The 22,869-nt window shown below is 36.2% G+C and overlaps 1 protein-coding gene across 50 annotated transcripts in view; it reads right to left on the bottom strand.

The window, feature by feature from the left end:
- Nucleotides 1-22,869, bottom strand: part of KCNMA1 (potassium calcium-activated channel subfamily M alpha 1) — a 481,181-nt gene that overhangs the window by 55,429 nt on the left and 402,883 nt on the right. For all 50 annotated transcript variants that reach the window (XM_040562756.1, XM_040562749.1, XM_040562748.1 and 47 more), the window contains 2 exons: nt 12,833-12,926; nt 1,136-1,259 (listed from right to left, as the gene is read on the bottom strand). In XM_040562756.1, the coding sequence (XP_040418690.1) occupies nt 1,136-1,259; nt 12,833-12,926 (218 nt within the window). The remainder of the gene's footprint in view (nt 1-1,135; nt 1,260-12,832; nt 12,927-22,869) is intronic.

The following is a 22,869-nucleotide window of genomic DNA, read 5'->3' on the forward strand; positions in this document are numbered from 1 at the left end:
GAGTGGGACAATATATAAAGGTTGTACTAAGTCATCTTCTAAAATGTGTTCTGAACATGAAGGCAGATTTACATCGCTGTCTGTTACAAAATATTGTGCAGCAGGGTTGCTCCTCCTTGCCTGCTGAATACATACATATAAATGCATACTAATTAAAGCTGTTCAGCCAGGCTCTGTCCCACAGCTCAATCTCTAGAATTTGGAATTGACTTGCTTGACTATCTAAACACCAATACTGCAATTCTGAGCAGTCATATTTAAAACAGAAACCCCCAAGGAGAAGTGGAAACAAGCTTTTTACCCCTGATCATTACAATAAACCAGGGCTGTCACTGTCATTGGCTACACCATGCCACAGTGCAGGAAAATCTAAGATAGCAAGCTCAGGAAAAGCTTTATAAAGTGCAACAAAGTGAAGATCCACAAGGGAGTTCGTTTCAAATATCATCAGTTCTGCGAATGAGATCTGGAGTTAGTTACTTGTTACTCTTAGGTATGAGTACATGAACACAAGTGGCACAAACCTTCACTGAGCAAAATAGACTGTGATAGGCCTTCTAATTATTTTTAATGGCTTGATGCTTCCCCAGTTAAACAAATGAAACAAACAGACTAGGCTCACTGCAACATGCTAGAAAAGCAGACTAGTAGTACTACTTACTCTGGCCTATTTGGGCATCTTGACATGTTGGAAATTGAGAGAGAAGTTTTAAGAGAGCAAAATTCATATAAAAAAATAAGAGAGAATGCAAAGCAGCACTTGCCTGTATTAGAATCATTACTACCTTGTGTAAAGACATAAATGGGTTACGTAAACATTTAAATATTTCCAGCATGGATTCTCTAAAGATTTAAACTCGATATGCAAATTTCAGTTTATGAAAAAAGAAAACAACAACGAAAAAAAAGCAGTATATTTTGGACTGATTTTTATTATTGATTCTGGCATACAGATTTATATAATAATAATAATAATTCCTTAACCAAAATGGTAGCTTCAATTTTACCACATTGTGTTTCTGATTTCAATATGCTAGTTTAAAGGATAGTAGAGATTAATTTATCAATATATTAGACATCAGTGCTATTGGTTCAAATAATCTCTTTTCAAACACAACTTATCATCAGTACCTACCAAAATGACCTTTTCAATGTCCTTGGCTGGACACCAATGAAACATCCCAGTAGAGTCATATTTTTTCACATTGGCATCCATATTGTCAATCTGTTCATTGCCAGGAATTAACAAGGGGTCATGCCTGGGGAAAAACAAGTTGAGGACAACGTAAGTGGAAAATATTATGAATTATGGATGGAAAAATATCCCAAGAGCTGTGTACAGAGGGAAAAAAAGTAAAAAATGAAATGTATTTACACTTTAACATGCTTTCTGTGCAGGCACTTTATTTATTTATTTATTTATTTTTTTGCAGTCCCACCCCTCCAAAATAAATAACAGGGTTGCTATTAGCATCTGCAATGAAGTAGAAAGGATAGGAATAGAGCCCCATGCTGACTGACTGGCATAAGTATGGAAAGCCAATTACTTGCTTTTACCACATATAACTTCTGACGTGATGCTCTTCACAGTAAAAGCTTTAACAGGCTGCACTTTAAATATTTTAGCAATTTGCCCAATCATATTTTGCTTTTCCAAACTGAAGCCCTTTAAGGATTCAGCAGTATGTCATTTTAGAGCGGACTGACTAACAAATGCCCACATCTGGAATACATGATTTTAATACCAAACAATAATGTCCATTTTCTCTGACAACTGTATCCATAATAACTTCCTAAGTGTGTGGTGTTGTTATTTTTTTCCTTTTGTGTGTGTGTGTTTTCTAGCAAGATTTGAAAACACAAGGCTTCTCAAAGGAGAAGCAAATAAAAAGACATTTTCATAAACTTGCTTCCAGCAGTACAGCTACACCTAAGCACAGATTCAAACAATACACAGTCCTTTATTTATATGCTGAAAAACAAAAAAACAAAACAAAAAAACATTGGGCTAAGAATTTCAACACTCTCACACTCTCAGATGTTAGTGAGGACCCCTAAGTGATTACATTATACAGCACAAAGCATTAGATGGAGGACCTTCTTCACAGAGAACCAGGTAAACTGATCTCTGAAATTTTACAAGTAAACAAGGAACTGATCTTTCTCTGGCAAAACTACAGTCTTTACTTTAGGTTTCTGTCATGACTGCTAGAAATATACTGACACAGAATTGTAACCTATCAAAGAAGACTATATTTCTACTGTAAGAATGTGCAAAATATTCAGAGACAGGTAGACAAATTTTAAAGCAGTTTCCTTTTTGAAGACTTTTAAGGAAATGCCCATATTGGCTGAACTCTCAAAACTGGAAAGTTTCCTGCTTTTCAAGCACTTGAGCCAGCAGACTGTGGTAAGAACCTTTCTTTTCAACTGTCCACTAAAGGAAACCTTGAATGTTGTGCATGACATAGGTTAATTTACACTGAATACAGGATGATAAGTTACCATGTTTAACACAGTTACACTTGCATGACTAAGAAAGGTATAATCTCTAATTCCTTCAGGGTGATTACTTTGTGTAATTTCATAGTCACTGATCATATAGCCATTGAAATCAGTGGAACATTCTCATTCATTTCATTCAAACAGGGTCAACTCCAAAGATGGTAGCTTAAAAGAACTTGAGAAACTATTAATATAATGATCCAGTTAAACCAGAGTCTCTTCATGCTTTAAGAAACAGCAGTGCAGTGGACAGCTAAGTCATAAATCGGACATTTGGAAAGAAGAAACACTATGTTTTCAAAGTTTTTTTACATTCACTCAACAGAGATAGAGTTCAATGCATTTCACTGGCAGCAGAAGAATCTCTAGGGGACTGCATGCAATCTCTGACCCTGCTCCAGGTTTAGTAATGAAAGTTTTTGCAAAATTGTGCTCCCTTTTCTGTGGGAGACAGAGGTGACTTGTTGTCACCTGTACCAAAGTTTTTTGTTTTGTTTTGTTTTTAATTTCTATAAAAATATCCAGACTCTGCATACTTTTTTACTCCACTGGTGAGTGAGCTGCAACCACGGCAATTTAGCTTGAGATCTGACTCTAATGCTGTTCGTAGTGTGCTCCTTTCTCGTCGTACTTGCACGTGGTACAGTAAGGTCTGCAGCCATGGATGCAATACTGTTTGAAGGTAGTACTGGAGTTCAGACATTTAATGGGACTTTATCCTGGTTATTGTTTTCTGATGGAATGCGTTAGCTACGTGTTTCCTAATAAGAAACTTTGTCAAAAGGTGAGGAATCTTCAGGAGAGATGTTTTTCTTTGTCCTTTTTTTTTTTTCTCCTCAAATTTTCATAAGACAATTCTCCATGAGCCTTTCCTAGCACAGCGCTGAAAAAAAAAGCAAAGTTCATTGATCAAATATCCTCCTCTCGTTCTTTTCCTCTGAGAAACCAGATGCATATGGGAGGGAGTTTTCCCCTTTATCAGAAAAACTACCTTAAACCAATTTGTAAAAAATGCACCATTCTAATTTTCTAATCAGTGTATCTTGACTGCTCTGAGACTTGAAACTAAATAGATCGGCTGAAGCTTTCACGAAAATTAATATTTAGCAATACTGTAATCCCTTTCACAGAAAGGTTACAAACTGAAATATAATAACAGATATCTGACTTGAAATGATGACCAACTGCCTTGAGGTCTGAGACAATTTTTAGTACGTGAGTGCTTAAAGCCTAGTTGTAGTCCTGTCTTGGATAAGGGCTTTGCATCCTATAAGGGAAAATTTAAGGTAGTTTGTGCCAAAGATAAATCAGAATTTTACCTCAATACTTTATTTTCCAGTTACATTAGGTTTAAACACATGAGTGCTATAAATGGCATGAGGAGTGTGAATAATCAAATATAAGTTTCTGTTTGAAGTTTTAGATAATATATATATATAGAGAGAGAAATAATATGTGCACTTATTTGTAGGATGATAAACTATTAAGATCCTCTACTTTCACTGTTTGGAGTACAGCAAGTGGTGGTCTTAAAAGCAGCAAATTGGAAGGGGCACAGCACATAACAAGGAAGTACGCTAATAGAGCCTGTTGTACTATTTTTGTTGTAAGATAATTGTTTATTGCCTGAGAAGGAAGCTGTGATAAGACTAGCCATGCTTTGTGTTTCAGAATCTGTGTTTTTTACATATAATTGTGTCCATTATATTGAATGTACGAATCTTCTGAGCTAGGCTAATATTTTTATCTCTTTAGTCAATGATTTTCCATCCTCCAGAAAGCTCTCTCTGAAGATGTCTGCAGAGGTTGAAAATTGTTTACAACTTATTGTTTCTAGGTTCAAACTTTGTCCTCAGATGATAGCAGATACTTAGGGAAAAAAAAAAAAATATATATATATATATATATATATATCTTTGGATTTGTTTGTTTTGCTGTTGTTGTTTCTTAACCCATGTTGTTTTTCTGAAGTACTATATTAACAACATAGTATTACTAGTTTAGATATATACGCATTCATAAATCTGGTGATCCAAACTTGTTTTGAGAATAGTAAAAATTAATTAAGACAGACAAACAGAGGCCAAGGCTGTCAAATCTGCCTAAGGGGTTTGGACACCCTCTTCCCATTAACATTCATACTACACATAGCATTATATTTGTCCTTACAGCCAAATCAGGGACTGAATGTTTCTAGAGCATCTCTGTCTGCCTCACCCTTGAAAATGGCCCTGTCAAGCTATGCTTGAGTCACATTGGCAGGTTACTCTGGAAATACTTGTATTAGTGCTGTAGTTATGATGTCCTCCAGGGCTATAATGCTATCTGCTTGAAAAATGCTTAAAATTTACATTATGGAAAGGAAACAAAAAAAACTTTTTACAAATTAAAATCCATATTTTTTTATTTTTTATTTTTAGATGAGATGTTGGCTTTTATGGCTTGCAATGACCAAAGCATTTGGTCCTTCCAGGTAGGAAAAGACAGGCATGAATAGCAAGCATGGAAGAAAAAGAGCGAAAGCTACATTTCCGTCATTCATAACCCCAGTTAAAAATTTGCCTCTCTGGCTCTTACGGCAGATATTGCATACACACGACTTAAAATAAAGAGCAAAATGCCTTCTTTTCAAGGTTTTTAGGAGCATATTATGCCACTTATGATCAATTAAACTTGAGAATTACATTAAATGCCATGTTACAGCAACAACACCAAAAAGCCTGCCTGGAAGACAACAGCTAGACCATAAATCCCATTTGCAGCAACCCTACTGTGAAGAAGCCAACATTACATTTTAAAGAGCCCTGCTTTCCTTGCAGATATTTATAACCACTCCAAACTTACTTGCAGATTTTGAGTCTGGAACTTTGGAATAATAACTGGGGATGGACAGAACTGGAAAGACCACTGCCTCATTTAATGACTAATGTTAGCATATCCTTTGTCACCTTGTCTTTATCCTCTTGCTATCTCTTGTATGCAAGTGCGCATTAGAGCAATATACCCTCAGTGATCTCCAGTGGAACTCTCCTGTATGTTGGGCACTGAGAACAAGACTTTCATGGCACCAGTATGGACCCTGGTATGGTTTGAAAACTGACTGTAATCTGTTAGTCTTTGTGCATCAGTAAAACAATGCCTTGACTCCTTTTTATTCTGTCCTACAATAGAATTGTAGAAAAATCAATGGCAAAACAAGCCCAAGAACCATGCAACTCCTCTTTTTCCAGTGTTTTTTGAAGTCTGCAATTTTGCCCTTCTCACATAGATACACTATGTCTGATTCTTGCACACAATTAAATGGTAAGCAGTCTCCTAGTAGACATTCAGGGTCTTGAAACTCACCATGTGTATGAGCCAGGAACTTTGAGTTTTCCTACCTTATTTTGTCCGTGGATGTGGATGTGTGTTTGCGAGCATAAGCACACACATATTTAATTTTAGGAGGAAGGACAGGGTTTGCTGAAGATACGGACTGAAGATACACTAGAGAATGTCTCATGCCTTTGAAATTTCTCCTACAACTATCCTAACAAATTGTGGCAATTAACATGCTGTTAGTGTTAGATGTATGCAGCCAGTGCAGGTGCTAATAATTGAAAAAGCATTTAGAGCTTTTACACTCTGGCTGAATATTTCATGATGTGCTGCATGTTTCACTATTTACTCCATGGGCCTCTGTCACTTCAATCTTCTCTGACTGCTTTGACTTGTACTATAAAGCTCAACCAAGATAGACTGACGGCTTGTCACAGGCAAACTCCACCAACTCCTGCAGCTCACTGGGACTAGCTGTGAAGGTTGTCACGACATTCCGATGGAATTCGGCAAATGTTTTGTGACTAATACACCCAACATTTGTCGGCTACCATTAGCCATTCTCCGTGACCCTCTGCAGTCTGTGTATATGGCTGTGTATATTAATTTGTAATGAGAATTTGTTGCCTATATATTTTACACTAATGATGCTCCTACTGATCTTTACTTTCACATGTTAATCAGCAATTAATTTTGTAAAGATTCAGTGCACAGATGCAAGGAGCTTTACAGAAGAACATCTAGTGCAACTACAGAAAGAAAACCTGGTGTTTTACTGTTAAATGCTTTTATTTTCATATTCAGAATCTACTAATATTGGCTACAATCCCACACTGTCTTACATTTTCCATAGATATACAAAGAGGAATGTATCTAATACAGTGGCTGGTACACAGTGCCCTGTGCTAGCTTACAGGCTGAACTACTGTGCTAAGAATACTAATGATTCTTCCTCCTCTGTTCTCCTTCTCTCTACTCAAATATTGCTAGTTTTTTTTTTTTTTTTTTTTTAATCCTCAGAAACCTTAGTGATGAGTTAATGTTAATTTATCAAGACTACTGAGGATGCTAATATAGAGCTGTTTACTGTTAGAATCTTGCTCATTAAAGTATCTTGCTACCTCAGGACATTCTTAGAATATGCTTCTGAGGTATGAATCCTTTTACACAGGAAAGTAGCAAAATAGTTAACTTTCAGAGTTTTACATAAGCAACTTAACAAGGGGGAGACAGGCACACAGACGATGCATCCTCTGTTCTTAAAATTTCCCATTTATATGTACTCAAGCTGCAGAGCTAGCAATCATTGAAAGGTAGGAGAAAGTACCTGAAAAAATAATTTTTCATTTGAAAAATATAAACTCACAGTTCAGTGGCATCATAAAATATAGGTGTGATGTTTTCCACTTAAATGAAGTGTAGCCTTTATACCTTATGATAAAAGCTACCTCTGTTGCAAATCAATGTTATAAAAATTAGCTATTTTCTTTACACCTAGTTTAAGGCTGAAGAGCTTCTTCTTTCCTTTACCTTGATCTGAGTGGGTCTTCTCTTACTCTGAACTTTATAAAAGAGCTTGTTGATTTTTTGATCTTATTTTATTTTTTTTCTGGAAAATTCTCCTTTTCTTTCCTGACTCTGTTCTCTCATCTCAAAAACATTTGCACAAGATTTCACATTACTCTGAAAAACAATCTGATACTGTTCTTATTTCCATAGTTTATAACACAACTACCAATGGTAGCAATCATCAGCGGGCTAACATATGCTACTTCCTACCATTCAAACCTTTTCATTCTATAAACTTGGTAAACCCGGTCTAAGATAACATGGTGATTACTGAACCTGGTGCTTTTATTTGCAGCAGTGAACTCGTCAAACAGAACCAGGAAGTGAATTGTGCTATTAGGAACCTGCTGTGTCACAGCTTACTTTTAATTTGATATTATCACTGCATACATAAAGTTAGCCTTGTAAATCCTTAACAAAAACTGTCAATTTAGAGTATGTTATGAAAATCTCCAAGGCTGAAGGACATAAATATAAACCATTAGTACAATTAAACTGTGAGCTTTCACCTCTTCAAAACTTGCCTTCATACCTGGTTTAGGAGAGTCTCAGAAAATGATCAGATTAAACTCATTTTACCAGTTTTTGTTAAAGAAATATTCAGCCTCTTGACCTCTCCTCATTTATTTATTTATTTTTTTTCAATTCCTGCATGAAAGCTCCCAGTTTCAGCTTTTGGAAGGGCAGCGCTACTGTGGCAGGGGCTATGCAAATTTACCCTGAGAGGCACCAGAAGAAATGTGTTTGCACATGCGAGGACATGGAGCTGGGTGGGCAGATGAGGAGATACATGTGCACAGCCATTGTTCATATACTTAGAATATTATAGCCAGCTTCAGAAAAACAGACATGAGGTTTCCCCCTCAACTTCAGATAAATAATCTCAATAAGGTTTCCAAAAACATATGCCAAAAAGCTCACTTATTCCACGTCACTTAGCTGGGTCTTGACAGTCTCTGAACTAGTTTTATGGTTTAGCTGGGAATTATTTTGGGGCCTTGATCAAGAAAAATCCTCAGGCTTACGAAATTCTCCTTGGCAACACACTGAAAACCCAGCATCCTCTGATGTTGCTGATTCGTATATGATCAGGGACTCTAATGATAATGACCCTTTGCTGAGTATGCTACTTGTCTAGAGGCCTATGTCAACTACACCACTCCGTTCAGAGTGGACAGGGACAAACTATTTGTTTGCTCTTCAGGCCCCTTGGGCCCTGTCATATGCTATTTGTTCTTGCATTAAGAGGTAGTTTGACTCAGCTGGGCTGACATTTCCTTTAACTCAGTGTATTCCACTCATGCAGTAGCAGCTACCAAAGCATTAAGTGAAGACTTGAGCCCCAACAACAATCCTTTTAAGTGGCTTTTTGATTTAAACCCAGGGCTTTTCACATTTTTACTGGTCACTCTAGAATCAACAATGACACTTTTTTAAAACTAGCTTTGCTACTTGATACTCGTGTGACATAGCCTGTTTACCATGGCTGTTCATCAATAACATACATCGAAACTTGTGACTGTCAGATAATGAACAGGTGACTTTATGTCACTGCCTGACACCAGAAGAATCAAATAGTCCCACTTTCCTCTCCATCTCATGAAAAAGGAAACTTGATATGTGATTATTATTCACAAATTTCTTTCCTTTTCCTTTCACTTCCCATTTTAATTTTACTTCTTTTGTAATAGTATGCCCTTGTGTTTACATCTCCACAGGAGAAGTATCCTTCCTTTTGGAGTTCAGGTATATTTGAAGAAGACCCATGTTCTTGTGGGTTTAATGGGAAAGACTTCTGCTGGTGTGAAACAGATAAAAAGTAATTCTGACAATGCAGAGTGGCTCAGTATTTTTCTAATTAATTCACATTTATAGCTACAGTTGCATTCTGAACTATTTTTACCCGATTGACCACTGGTTCTTCCGGCATTGCATCAGCGTGATTCTGCCTACGTCATTTGATGTGATACAGGAGTCAGTTAGAACAGTGACTTTCTAAATGTGAATCTAAACCATGTATGACATATACGAAGAACATTTGAATATGTACCATTTATTTATTTTGGTTAGTGACTTACTGACATCTAGAGACAATAACATTAAAAAATTGACATTGAAAAGATGTCTTCAATCTATCTATCAGCATCAGATTTGATAATACGGAATTCTATTTATGTGTGAGTGAATCTCAGGAATGCTCACCTTCTGACCAGGTCTAAATAAGCACCTGTCAGAACTCCCAGGGGATACGTGTGATACAGCTTCTAGTCCTCTGTTCTATTTCAGTGACAGCAGAGGTCCCATAGTTTCATCTCATGGCATAATACCATCTTCCCTGATTTGCCCCAGCCACTGCGGAAATCTAAAATCTATTCAGCATTTTCAACATTGTCTTAACTGTAAGGCTGCTCATGAAGTGACTCTAGAGTCACAGCTCTGATTATAATTTACAGATGAACTTTCCACATACTACTTCTCTTTTACATGCTCCAGTCTTGTTCTCCAGGCCTCCTCTAGACCAAGGTCCGCAGCTGAGGAAACAATCTGCCAGCTGTTTCTGTGGGAGGGACAGGGGTGAAGCTGGATTTGAAAAGGAGCTTTTAATGTAAATTTAGGAAGAATATTGCAAAGGTATATATCAACTGCAGACATGACAATGTTTTAGCTGACTTATTTTTTTGTGTACTTTTAGCTGACTTATACTAAATATTTCTGGGCAGGAAAGCAAGTACCTGTGACTTTAGGTAACTGGCAAGTATACAAACTAGCAAATAATACAGCCCACCTTCGTTTATTGTAAAGCTGAAAGATGGACATTGCACACAAAGCTATGCAGAGTTTTCTTCTGATTTAATCAGCTTTCTCTTATTTAGCACCTTGAACCAAAGGTCAGTCAGTGTAGATAACGGATAAGACAAAGAGACCATTGGGTCTGGGGAGAGGCTGAGGGTGCTGGTGAATAAATTTAGCAGTAAGAGAGAAGAAGAAAACAATGTTTAGATCTGGAAGCCTGGCAAGTTCTCCGCTTGCTGCTCAACCTGTATTTAGCAATTCTGATATGCTACTGAGCAGACAGCTCAGGCTCAGGACGACCACTCTCCCTCAGTCCCTCTTCAGCAGGCAACGAAAGCAGGCTCCACTTTGAAAATCTTCCCCCATCATGCAAACTGACACAGGCATGCTTTTCAAAAACCCACAGCCAATCTGTTGATCATTACTTATTTACAAAGGCCTTCGGGCAGAAAGTCCTGTAAAAACCATACTTGATACGGTATACACTAGCTTTTTCTGCTTGTGGAAAAAAGTACCCCTAAGGCTACCTCAAACCATCACTTTCTATTGCACATAAAATGTACCGTGTAACACTAAAGTATTTAATATATATGGTATAATATATCTACAGGAAAGGCATTTGTGTAGAAGTATGTTACCCTGTATTTGGTAATTTGATGTTTTGCTGAAGGCTATGACTTGAAAAAGCCTGCACCTAGTACAGAGGACCTGTCATCTCAGTACCCAAGAGCCAATAGAATAAAGAAGTACCCTTAAGCAGCAAAACTTTGACACAGCTTTGAAGCATATGAAAACAGTATAACTCCCCAGAATTATTATTACTCAAGATCAAAGAAATGAGGCATACTTTACATAGCAAACAGGGACAGTGCACTCAGCTCCAAATGTTTCTTTTTTTTTTTTTTTTCTCTCTCTTTCTCTCTCCCCCTTCTCCTTTTTCTTTTTCTTTTTACTTCCCCCAAAATTAGTATTTGGTGGCAAGACACTCTCTCACATTTTAAAAACTTTAAATGGTTAAAACTATTAGCACCAGATAAGAGGACTGTCCAAAGGTAAGTAAATTGAAAATGATGCTAGGATGACAACTGGCATCATAAAAATGAGAAGCTTGCCAGTATGCTCATTTTATTCTTCCTCATAAACTGTAAACAAGCATGTAAATCAGTGTCATATGGGCAAGACTGAGCTAACAGGAAGGCAGAGAACTTTTAAGGATACATTTAACAGAAATAGATGGTCAAGAGTCAAAAAAAAAAAGGACACAGCTGGGTGCATTTTCCTCTGTGAATCAATCTCACTTTTGGTTCTATAGTCTAAACAGAAATGAAGAAGACTTGCAAAAGTTATGTCCTTGAATATGCCCTATATTGCAGAAACAATAAACAAATATGGATGCTCCTTTAAAAATTCCCAGTCTACTGACTGAAATGCAAAAAGACATATTACCTACCTGTAACCCAAATTCTTAAAGGAACACAATAATTGTCAACAATAAAAGAAAACACAAGTGAATTTATATAGGAAAGAAATATACATTCATACCATTTTTTTCACTTAACCTTTGCATTTGCAGGGCAGTTACTATTACACATATACCCAAACCCCAAACTGCATGAAGGTGTCTCTATCTAAGGAAGTTTGCACTTTTTCTGTACGCAGTAGAAAAATCACTGCTATGATATTTAGTTCTGGATACAATTATGGACCGAGGTTCTAGTCTGGTTATTTTAGATATGCAAAAGCAGAGGAGGAACTGCATCCTTACAGAGGACTCCACATCTACTATTTGATCCTGTTCTGACTGACTTGAACAGGCAAAGGGTGAAGCGAGACAGAATGCAAATGTCATATTATTTTAATAGATTTCAATTTCCTGTTGTAGTTCTAGTTTTAACAACACTCTTAGAGGAAAATTGTCCTATGGAATGGAACTACATAGTTATACAAAGATGTTAGAAGTGTAAAATAATGTACATATAGCAACAGGGGAAAAATATCACTAACAAGATAACGTTTTCATCACCCACTTTTAGAGTATATACTACCCTTTTAAAAAATCCTCGTATTTCATAATTAATATGCTTTTAACCTGAGTACAACTGCATTAGTTTTGAACTTTGCTTTGGCAAGTACATAGATTATTAGACTTTTTTATCAGTCTAAATCAATTAACAGAAATTTGATTTCAATTGACAGGATAAAAGGAAGGTAATATTCAGGTTCATTTTTGATTGTGATGATACATCTCACATATGGCCTTAAGTACAGAAAACAGTACTCAGAGGGAATCCAACAAAAAGAGAATTGCCTTAGGCAAACTAACCACATGAGTTCCTCTGATTGGATAGTGCTATCATTAGTGCCACTGCTGTTTAAGAACTACACACGGACAGGACAGGGTGACAGCTAAGACTTTAAAGCCTATGTATTTTTCAAACAGCTTTTCAAACTGTTTTTCATGACAGAATTTTTTTCAGCTCTATCATTAACTGCTGACAAGCTGACAGAATAAATACTTCAGCCTTTCAGAAACCATCTAACAATCTTTTTTTCCACCCCCTCCCCTTATTTTTTGATGTGGGGGGAGGAGAAGGGGAAGGGAGGAAGAAAGAAAGGAGATGAAGACATGAGTTTCTTACAGTCTTACCTCATCAGTTTGGGTGAGGAGTTGGGTGAATTTCTCATGCCTCCATTTCGTTGCTTTTTTTTGGGTGATAGTGTCGATGGCTGCTCATCTTCAACTGGAAATATAAGGAACTCATGAGATTAAGCACTGTTCTAAGTGCAAAATGAAATACAAGTGAAGTAGCAAAGAACACACACTCTATGTCCATTCACGCACTGATAGTTCATTGCTAACATAGGCCCAACAGTAATAAAAATCAAATACATGTTAGTCAAAGAAATTGGTTTGAAGGAGAAGCAGGGAAGAATACCAGGGTTTTGAACACAGGCTTTCAAATTGCTTTCATACTTCAAAAACAAAGGGGGGGAACCACACTCGGGTTATTCTTAGCATTATTTTCAGTTAATCTGCACTACAGAAAAGTAAAATTAGTGCTTTGCTATATTCCCAGAAAGATAAAGCACTATTTGCAGTACCAACAGAACAGCTGCCAGCCTGCTTTTGCTAATGAGCCAGACACCAGTTGGTTCTTGCTCCTCACATGCCAAACAACAGAGTCTTCATGAAGAGATGTAAAATATTCAATGCGTTGATGTTCAATGATTCAGTTAGTTGGGACTGTGAGCACAGCCTGCCATTGTGCACAGATCTCCAGCACAAGTCAGACCTCATCACTCTACCCTTCTCACAAAAGGGAGTTGTAACAGGAGAGAACAGAATGAGGTTGAATGGAAGTGGGGAGACAATACCTGTGTAACAGAGGATGCATGTGTTACACAGTCTTTTAATGAGGATGAGGTGCGCTTTCAATGACAGATCAATTTCCAGATGTAGAATTACTTATGATTTTGCCAATCATAAACTAATCTTGGATAACTTATGTCACAATGTTTATTGTTTAAACAAGTGCAGCTTCCTAATAGCTCATCTATAAGAATTAACCGTCATCGTTACTGTTTCAAGACTGTTATTGCACTTAATAATCTGTGCATAAGGTTTACATTTGCTAGCAAAGGGAATTATACCTGCTTTCTCATATTCACACTAACGCTGAGTTATTCTAATGTAAAGAAGGAAAAACAGACTTTTTTCATCCTATTGTTAACTTGAAAATGAACTAGAAGGTAATATAACTGACACCTAGAAGGCTGTTACTTTAGAGCTAAAAGGAAAGAGATTAGTAGCAGTAGTAGTATCTGTATTAAAAAAGCTTAATACACATTAGCAGTGCACAAGCAGAGGCTGGAAAAAAAATCAATTTGCAATGAGCTACATAGGAGCGACAACAAAACCACAAACCTGGATATGTGTCACCTGCCCTAGATTTATCTGGGAACAAATTAAGCAATATCCTTCTGCTATAGCCCTCTTCTGACACTACTTTATTACAGTCTGTGTTCTAGCCTGTCATGTCTGTCTGTTTTCCAAAGTCTGCTGTGGAACTTCATTTTGCCTTGGTCAAGACCGAAGGACTGGGCCCTGAAAAGACAGATGTGCTGTCTTTTTAAATGACCTGGCATCACGTAACACATCCAGGCAATCAAAGCAAAAGAAAGCTTAGCAAAAGAAAACAAAAGCGAATGAATCAACCAAACAAACAAATAAAAAATGCCCCAAACAGTTGTGTAAAAGGTTATACTTATTTCAGAGCAATGACTGTCTTATAATGATTTATTTCACTAATTTAACTCTCTGTTCTCTGGCAGCATCCCCAAAGACAAAGCCATTTCATTCTTTTTTTTTTTTTTTCCTGATGCTTATTGACGACTAGTCTAGTTCTATTCTTTGGTTGAGATAGAAATATGTCCATAGAAAATTATCAGCAATATGCAATTGGAAATTTTCTTTCTGGGATTAAACTAGATCACTTCATTATTCAGTTATTTGTAAGCTGAAGTGAATATTTACAGAATTATTTTGTTAGTAAGAAACCTTTGGTTTTTTTTTTTTCCCTGATTATATCGAAGTGCAAGCATTTGTGCATTTCAGAATATCCCTCTTGGAAATGGCATAGTCTCGCTATAAACTTGTCTATCAAAAAGTTATTCACATGCTATCCCACAACACAGACAATAAGCTGCTTTCAAGACATACACTGTGCTTTCTCATTCTTTATAGTATATAAATATTCAGTTCTAAACTAATGATTCCAACACTTAAAAGATCAAATGACCAAAAACTATGCAAAACATTCCTTACAGAAACAAGCTACAACTGATATGTTTCACTCTCCTGGTAGTAAAAATTCTAAGTTTCACTTAATTTAATCTACTACCATGGAGTTACAGAATATTAGTAAAGAGATTCAGTATTGCACTGTAAGTATATTGATATACGATTTTAATAGTGTAAGGAAGCTATATACCCATCAGGACAATATACAAAATCTTACAGGAATACAAGACAACTGTAGATTGTATTATAGCTGTTATATTTCTATGAACAATAAAAAACAATACTAAAAAAGAGTAATTTTCCAAGCTTTCAGCTAGTTAAAAAGACCTGTCTGATCCTTTTGAATAAGGATCTTTTGTACTGCATGGTCCAGCATTCATGTTCTCCACTGCTACCAGTTGGTACTACTTTGTTGCCCAATCATAATACAGTCTTGGTACTAATCAGCCAGAATAACCACCTATAGATTTCTAGCAGTCTGAAGTTATTTTTTTACTCCATATACAGTAAATAAGCTCCCTCTTTTGATACGTGCTTGTCATACTCAAACTGTTACTTTCACTAATTGGCTGTAAAGTCCAAAGTTAATGTGGCTCACTAGTTAATACCTGTTAGCAAAGCCTTCTGAGATCTCAATTCGTTGCTAAAGCAATGCCTTGCTAAGCCAGGAAGCCATTCATTTTCATTGCAGCAAGGAAAGATAATCTGTCTTAATCATATTACATTCAAACAAGATTTTGTTTTTCAATGAAATCTGTGTGCAGAGTTTATAGTGCTTCTGCAGTTTAGATATGGAGCTCCGTAAGAATGACAGAAGGGAATCTATGTAGCTGAAATATATGAATGGAATGGAATAGAGACCATTACCTATGGTGTGGTTCCTAAAAGTGTTGCAAAGATCACTTCTTAGTAATAAGTAGGATATAAAACATATTTCATTACATACAATTATCAATTTCCTGTGTATTTAAAGAAACAGATCCAGAAAAAAAAAATTAGCAGTCATAAAATATCAATTTAGTTTCATGGTTTCTGTGTCTGCATTAATTTAAAAGGGAGTCTTAAATGTACTTGTTCTTCTGAAAGACAACTATATTTGAATAATGGGTTGTGATATATGACAACTCAACTCTGATGTTCTATGTTTGACTTAGTGCTTTTGTTAATGAGAATGTGCCCCCATTTTTAGTATATTTGATGTCTTTATGCTACAGCAGTTGTATTAAAATGCAGTCATATTATATTATGCAGACTTTGCTTACCAGCTTTCATGAAAAGTGCAAATAAATTCAAGAATCGGACACAGAATTTTATAGAATCTGAACTCAATCCAGCCTCTGAGTTCTAATAAAATTCAAGATCTTGTTTTGCACATCCCTAAGTATAACACTTACTGTACTGTTGTAACAACCCAGTGCTCACTTGTCTAATAGGCACAGAATCTAACAGTTTTGCAGTTCAGGAAGACTCAGTGCTAGAAAAATGTCAGGCAAATCTAATGAGGCTTCAGATACTCTGGTTTATGCTGGGGTTTAATTTAAAGTTACACTGATGTTTTAATGTTTGCTTATTCTTGAGTAAAGAGGATTCATTATTTCAATGACATAACTTCCAGACAATGTTCCATGAATTGATTTAAGATGTGCTGGTAATTTTAACAGCCTTAATGTGGAGCTGAACATCTGTAACAACATATTACTTGACTTTCATGATCATTTCATTTTTTAAGCAAAATAAAAGGAATGCCTTTCAGAAACGGTGGACTAGTTCATAACTTCTTCCTTTGTTATTTTGTTACCATTTTTAAAATAAATATGTCTCCTTCACTGTCTCCCTCAGGTCACTACTAGCATGGTCTATAGACTCCATTTTTTAGGCCCTAAAAAGAGCTGTAATCTGAAATAGCATCTACGTTACTGAACAACACACAAACTGAAATACCTGGTAAACTTCTTTTGCCTAGAATGTAAATGCTTCAGAGTAAATAAACCATATGAAAGATAAAGCACAAACCACCCAGAAACATTAGTTGACTAGCTATCTTGATTAACTTATTAATCACCACATCTGGAGAAACCCACATCTGTAAGCACTTAACAGAGCATTAGTAATGTCATAGTCACATTGAAAACAGATTGCAAAATCATGCACAAACCAATCGGAATTGCCTTATGCATCCAACTACGGGGCTACCTACGGAGATCTTGGTTCAACCCAGGCTTTTGGGAGTTGTAGCAGTATTTTACAGGCAAGCTGAGTGCCCTTTGCAATCTACAGTAGGTAGATTTTCCTTGTTCAACAGAACTCAATAAGTTAAGGTGCAGCAGCGAGGGATTGTTGGGTAGGAAGAGGCTCCCTTTACGGTTATTAACAAGCGGAACAGGTTCCGGGGCTCCTTCAGTGGACTTGGCACCAACCAGTGCATTAGTAGTTGCATTCTTGAATTGATATGAACTTTTTGGGTAACTTGGTCTAGCTGCATTCTTTACTTCTAAATAATAAGAAAAAATGTAAATTAATGTCTTTGTATCGAAAATGATTTCAAACCATGAATCAATTTTGATATCGTGGAATTACAGACTTTAAAGCTTAAAGTATCAGTTTCTACAGTTGAAATAAAGGTTTATACCTGCAGCTTTTTTTTTTCCCCAAAAAATGGCTTTTTATAAAAGAATACTTATAAAAGGATTATTCCACAATATTATTATCTTTAAGCAATAATCCCATCCTAGGGTAAGTGTGTCTGAGGCAACACTTATTTCCCACGTGTTGATAAAGGCTTTGAGATTTACTAGCTGTGGAAGATGTTTATTCCCCATATTCTACTGAAAATGACAGGGGAGTTAGAACACTGCTGCTATTCAAATACATAAGGAATAATAGAAGAAAGGTCAACACTTTAAAATTGTGCAAGCGTACTTATGGAATTAAACTAGTATTTAGGAACCTACATAATAGTAGTTGGGTGTTCAGAAGTGCTGAGTGCTGTAAATTTCAGGAGGTCAGATATGTAGCATCTCTGAAAATAAGGCTAATAAGTTTAATTTCTTATAAACAGGTTTGATTTGAAACTGTGATCCTTTTTTTTTCTTTTCATTTTTTAATATATCAAAGCTAATTGAACAACAAGAACATATTAATACCTCTAACAAATGCCAGCCTCTGAAAAAAGACAATAATACAATGTTCGCCAAATATTTTTGGTAAATATACACAGTAATGTTTGTTTCATTCTGAATGAGTATATTATAGAAAAGAAGGTATACTACTGAGCCAGTAAGATCTTATATTCTGTTATGTGTTATGAGGTGAGGAGGTTGGGTAGGGAATAGTTTATGGACTGATAATCTTTCACCATTATTTCCATATGTTTCAATTGCCTTAAAGTTTCCATGGAGAACTTCGAATAGACAGTAGCTCAAAATCATTTGAGGAGGTCAGTGTGCTTTTTGGCATTTTGTCTAGTTTACTATTAGCTAGAATCATTATATTGTAGATGGACAGATACATAAATACCATCCACATGCTTGCCATTTGTGCTCAAGCACTAAATCTGTCTCTAGCAAAAAAGCTGATTATATGTGAATCACAAGAATACTTTGAATGTACTCTTTAACCAGGTTCACTAGGTTCAACTATTTGGTGACAAAGTCTCCATTCCTATTCAAAGATCTCAGAGTTAAAGGCTTGCTGCTACTCTGAGTGATTTAGATTTAAAAAACAAAATAAAATTAAAAAAAAAATCAGAACAGAACCAGAGTCTAACTCAGGGTTATTTTGCTCTTTTTCTAATAATAGCAACATTTAACATGTAGTAAGAATAATGCATATTCAGGAAAGTTGAGATGGCTTTTAAACCACTGGAGGATAGCGTATATCTTTCATTAGCAAAACTTCCACAAAAGAATTGCTGTGTATCATATTGGATACATTACTCAAAAATTATCCATCTTACCTCGGAGTTACTGCTTTTTGGTCAAATCTTGTACTTCTCTCTTTGGTATTCCTCTAGTGAAACAATTTTCAGATGATAAAATAAACCTGCAGAGCCCTATCTCCCTATGCAAGCCACTGGTCAAGCACGTATTTGTACAATTCAAAATATATCTATCCAGTTCAACCTTTAAACTACAGACAGTAACATTGGAAATAATCTATGTATATCTATATGCCTGCATCAAAGCATCTTCACACACAATGGAAGGTAATAATGCTTATCCACCCTCCAATCAACTTAAGAAATAACATCTTTTCACAGTCTCTTCTGGAGTTCAATAAGTGATAACTTCAGATACGAGATGTAATCCTTATGCACTAAACTTCCATAACAGTGTATGTCTTATGGTATATTCTATGCAGATAAAAGCAAGGATTGTGTGCTTTCTCCATTCCTCTAACACAATTATGTATTTTTTACCCTAGGAGAGTAAAATTGTTTGCTTTTATTCTAAATAGCCTGTCAAGATATATTGTACCACCAACACATCAGGATACACATGGATATACATGTGCAAGCACAGAGATGCAATTTTGAACAAAAATATAACTGTGTTCTCAGATTAAGGAGTATTGTATAACTAGGAGAGAAATATAGGCCAATGCTGTCACTTCTGCAGGCACATAATATTATGTGCAGGACTTAAAACACTATAAAAGTATCCTGTTGTTCAGCAAAAGCAGATAATTTTTATGAATAGTTTCTTAAAAATCTGATTGGGTGTTTGCACTAGTATGTGGATTCATTTCCATGGAAAACATATTTGTGACACAGAGATTGCTCTTAATTATATGGAACTGAATGCATCCTTACAGACTGTCACTGCCTCACAAGGTTTGGCAACCAAACTGCTTGGATCGGGGTAATTTGTTGTACCACTGTGCAATATTAAACCAGAACCTCCACATCCACAAGAGTTCTCCTCTAAGTATGTGATGAGTTTAGCACCAGCAAGTCTACTGAAAGAGAACTATTTCCTTGTCACAGTTAAATTAGTTTTTCTTTATCTAATATGATATAAGCAACTATTTTCAATGAAAATGGTCACAGGATGAGCGTGTTGCCTGCATTGTACATTTTGCCACAGTTTGTTAGAACTATTCAGGACACTCACCATGTACCCAAAGGCGTTATTATCACTAAATAAGAATCATAGCATTTATTGGTCATTTTGAGAGCAAATGAATAGCTTACTGAGAATGGCAAACAATAAGGAAGTGGATAAGAGTAGTAATTCAGGAAATTCCATGTTTTCTGTAATATTTCCTAATTGCACTACAGGAAAATACTGTGCAGAACTTGATCAAAAAAAATCTGTCAACATTAGATAGGTAAAAAGTAATACCTTTAAAATGTGAGATATTAATGGGATTTAGATAAAGGCAGTTTGAAGCTGCATACGTTTCTACCCCCTTCCCCCCACCCTCAAGAATTCTCTTTCAAACTCAATGATTATACACTTGCCTACAGACTGCATTGAGGAATCATGCCTGTTTCTATTTCTATACATTTTATTTATTATAATGAAGATATTTTGAAATGCAATCTGCAACTCCCTGAACATTTTTAAAATAACCAATGTAGTTAATATAATGCCTATGGCAATCTCTATTTATTCTTTGCAAGCACACACTTGCCATAACTTAAAACTGGGCTGAGCTTTAATTTAAATGTAACAAGGCAGAATACCAGTACAGCGCTTTCAACAAAATGGCTGAAACTGGCTTCAGCATGATTTGCCTGGAAGGGAAGATGAAAATGTGTTTTAAAGGGGAAAAAATATCCTGACCCAAACCAGACATTCTAAACAACCACCACCAATGCCTACCACTCCCTTCCTCCCCCATCTCTATCAGCTGCTAGGCTTTCAGCACTGTTTTTCGCCAGACACTAACACAGTGTTTTCCTTCGTAGTCAGCCATCAGCCAGAGCTGTCACTTGCAGATACTTCATTTTTGTTTCAGTCTAATTCATACTGCACCCCCTTAATCTCTGCAGTGAGTAATGCCATGTCCCTGTATTGATATGCCAGATCCAGCACTAGAATCATAGAGAGTGCTTTTAACAGTCAGACTATCATTGTTTGAAACAATATTTTATTCCCCCCTACCCCCCCACCCCCATTGTCTTTCTCCTAAGCATCTTTCCAGCTGCCCTCCAAAGGAGCAATCACTGCTCTGCAATCTGACTTGTCTTCCATAAAGCTCATCTTTCATATGCTGGGTGAAGACGAGCTGCAGCTCAGTATTACTAAATGCAGATAATCAATATGTTGATTGAGCTTTTGGCTACCAGAGATCTTTTGATGGGAACGACAGTGAGCATGACTTCCCTCTTTCAATGACAAGCCTGTTTAGACTTCGCTACCTACCACTTTGTGAATCAGGCAACTGAAAATACCCACAGCAATTCCTCCAAACTGTCAGCTATTGCTGTGATTCTACCCAGCACCCCCTGCACAAGACAACAGATTAACCATTAGGCTAGATATGTTGAAAATATACAGCTTCAACCTTTCCCCAGTTAGCTCAGAGCGATGTATAGATGAGTATTTCAACCGTCAGCTGCCGCATAGACTTAAACCCCTGCACAATAACTCCTGGATTCATCTGCCCCTTGTCAAACTTGCACAGCCTTAGTTTGAGCATACATAGTGTGGCAGTTTCACTGCGGATCTAGAATAATCCAGACGGCTGCTGTCTCTTTGTTAAAAGGAAGCGAAACTGATGAGTTTGTAATGCATTTCTTATCAAAGGCAGTTTCAAAAAAAAAAAAAAAAAAAAAGTGCCCAATCAGTTTGGGTTGGAATGTAGCAGCGTATCAAAATATGGTTTATCCAGAACATCAGTTATTTGTTCAGAAAAAAAAATATATTATTTATTCTGTTTAAAAGTCACTTTATACCAATAAAATATTTTAAAACAAATTTGTAATTATTACTTGATTTTTTTTTGTAGTAACATATGATGAAATCATTGACTAGAAACTACAGTGCGACAGTGCTTGATAAGATACAAGAATTTTAGAAACTGCAGAGCAGTGCTTGGTTTTTGTCTGAAATGGTAATTCAAATGAAAGAGGATGGCTGTTTTGGTTTCTATGTGCATTGGAAACTCAGGAAAATGCATTTCATTTTTTGCTGTTTTTTGGTTTTTTATTTTGTTCTTTTCATGCAAAGAGAAACAGATGTGCTGGATATCTGTACATACTAGCACCATTAGAAGTGCAGGTGAGGCTCACTGACTCTTAGTTGCAGTTTGTGCCTTCTGAAGCAGATAAGAAAACATCAAGATCTGAGAACGTCAAGAATGCATCATTTCAGAATATTTTACAAATACTGAATGGTGCTTACATGAGACATTCTCTTTGAAACAGCACAGCCCAAGAAACATTTTATTTTTTTGGTCCCAGGCTCGCCCCTTTTGGCTAAAGGTACCTGAAATTGATTGAATGTCAAACAAATTGCCTTTTTTTTTTTTTTTGGTCATTCAATGGTTAAATTTTATATTAATACAGTATCTTTCTGTCTTACTTAACTGTCATCACACAAAAGCAATTGAAACAAAGCTACAGGTTTCTTCCTCACCTCTGCTTTTCCCTGAATGCTATTAAAAGACAGTTAACACAAAATGTGGATTGCTGCTAGTCTGGATGTTGCTATATGTTCTATATAGCTGCTCTGATCTTCTGTTAAACTATGATAAAGTTAAAGTTCATAAGCTTTAAGGGTTACACATATATATAGAATGAAGGACAAACTGCAGTTTGCAACTGGAGTTGCAACTGGAGTTGCAAACTCCAACAAATTTTTAGCTTGCATCATTTGATAAAAAAGCTCAGGCTATTGTTTTATGGCACTTACAGCCTTTAATTTATTTCTAAGAGT

The sequence above is a fragment of the Cygnus olor genome, chromosome 7, assembly GCF_009769625.2.
Source record: "Cygnus olor isolate bCygOlo1 chromosome 7, bCygOlo1.pri.v2, whole genome shotgun sequence".
In the NCBI taxonomy this organism is placed as follows: Eukaryota; Metazoa; Chordata; class Aves; order Anseriformes; family Anatidae; genus Cygnus; species Cygnus olor.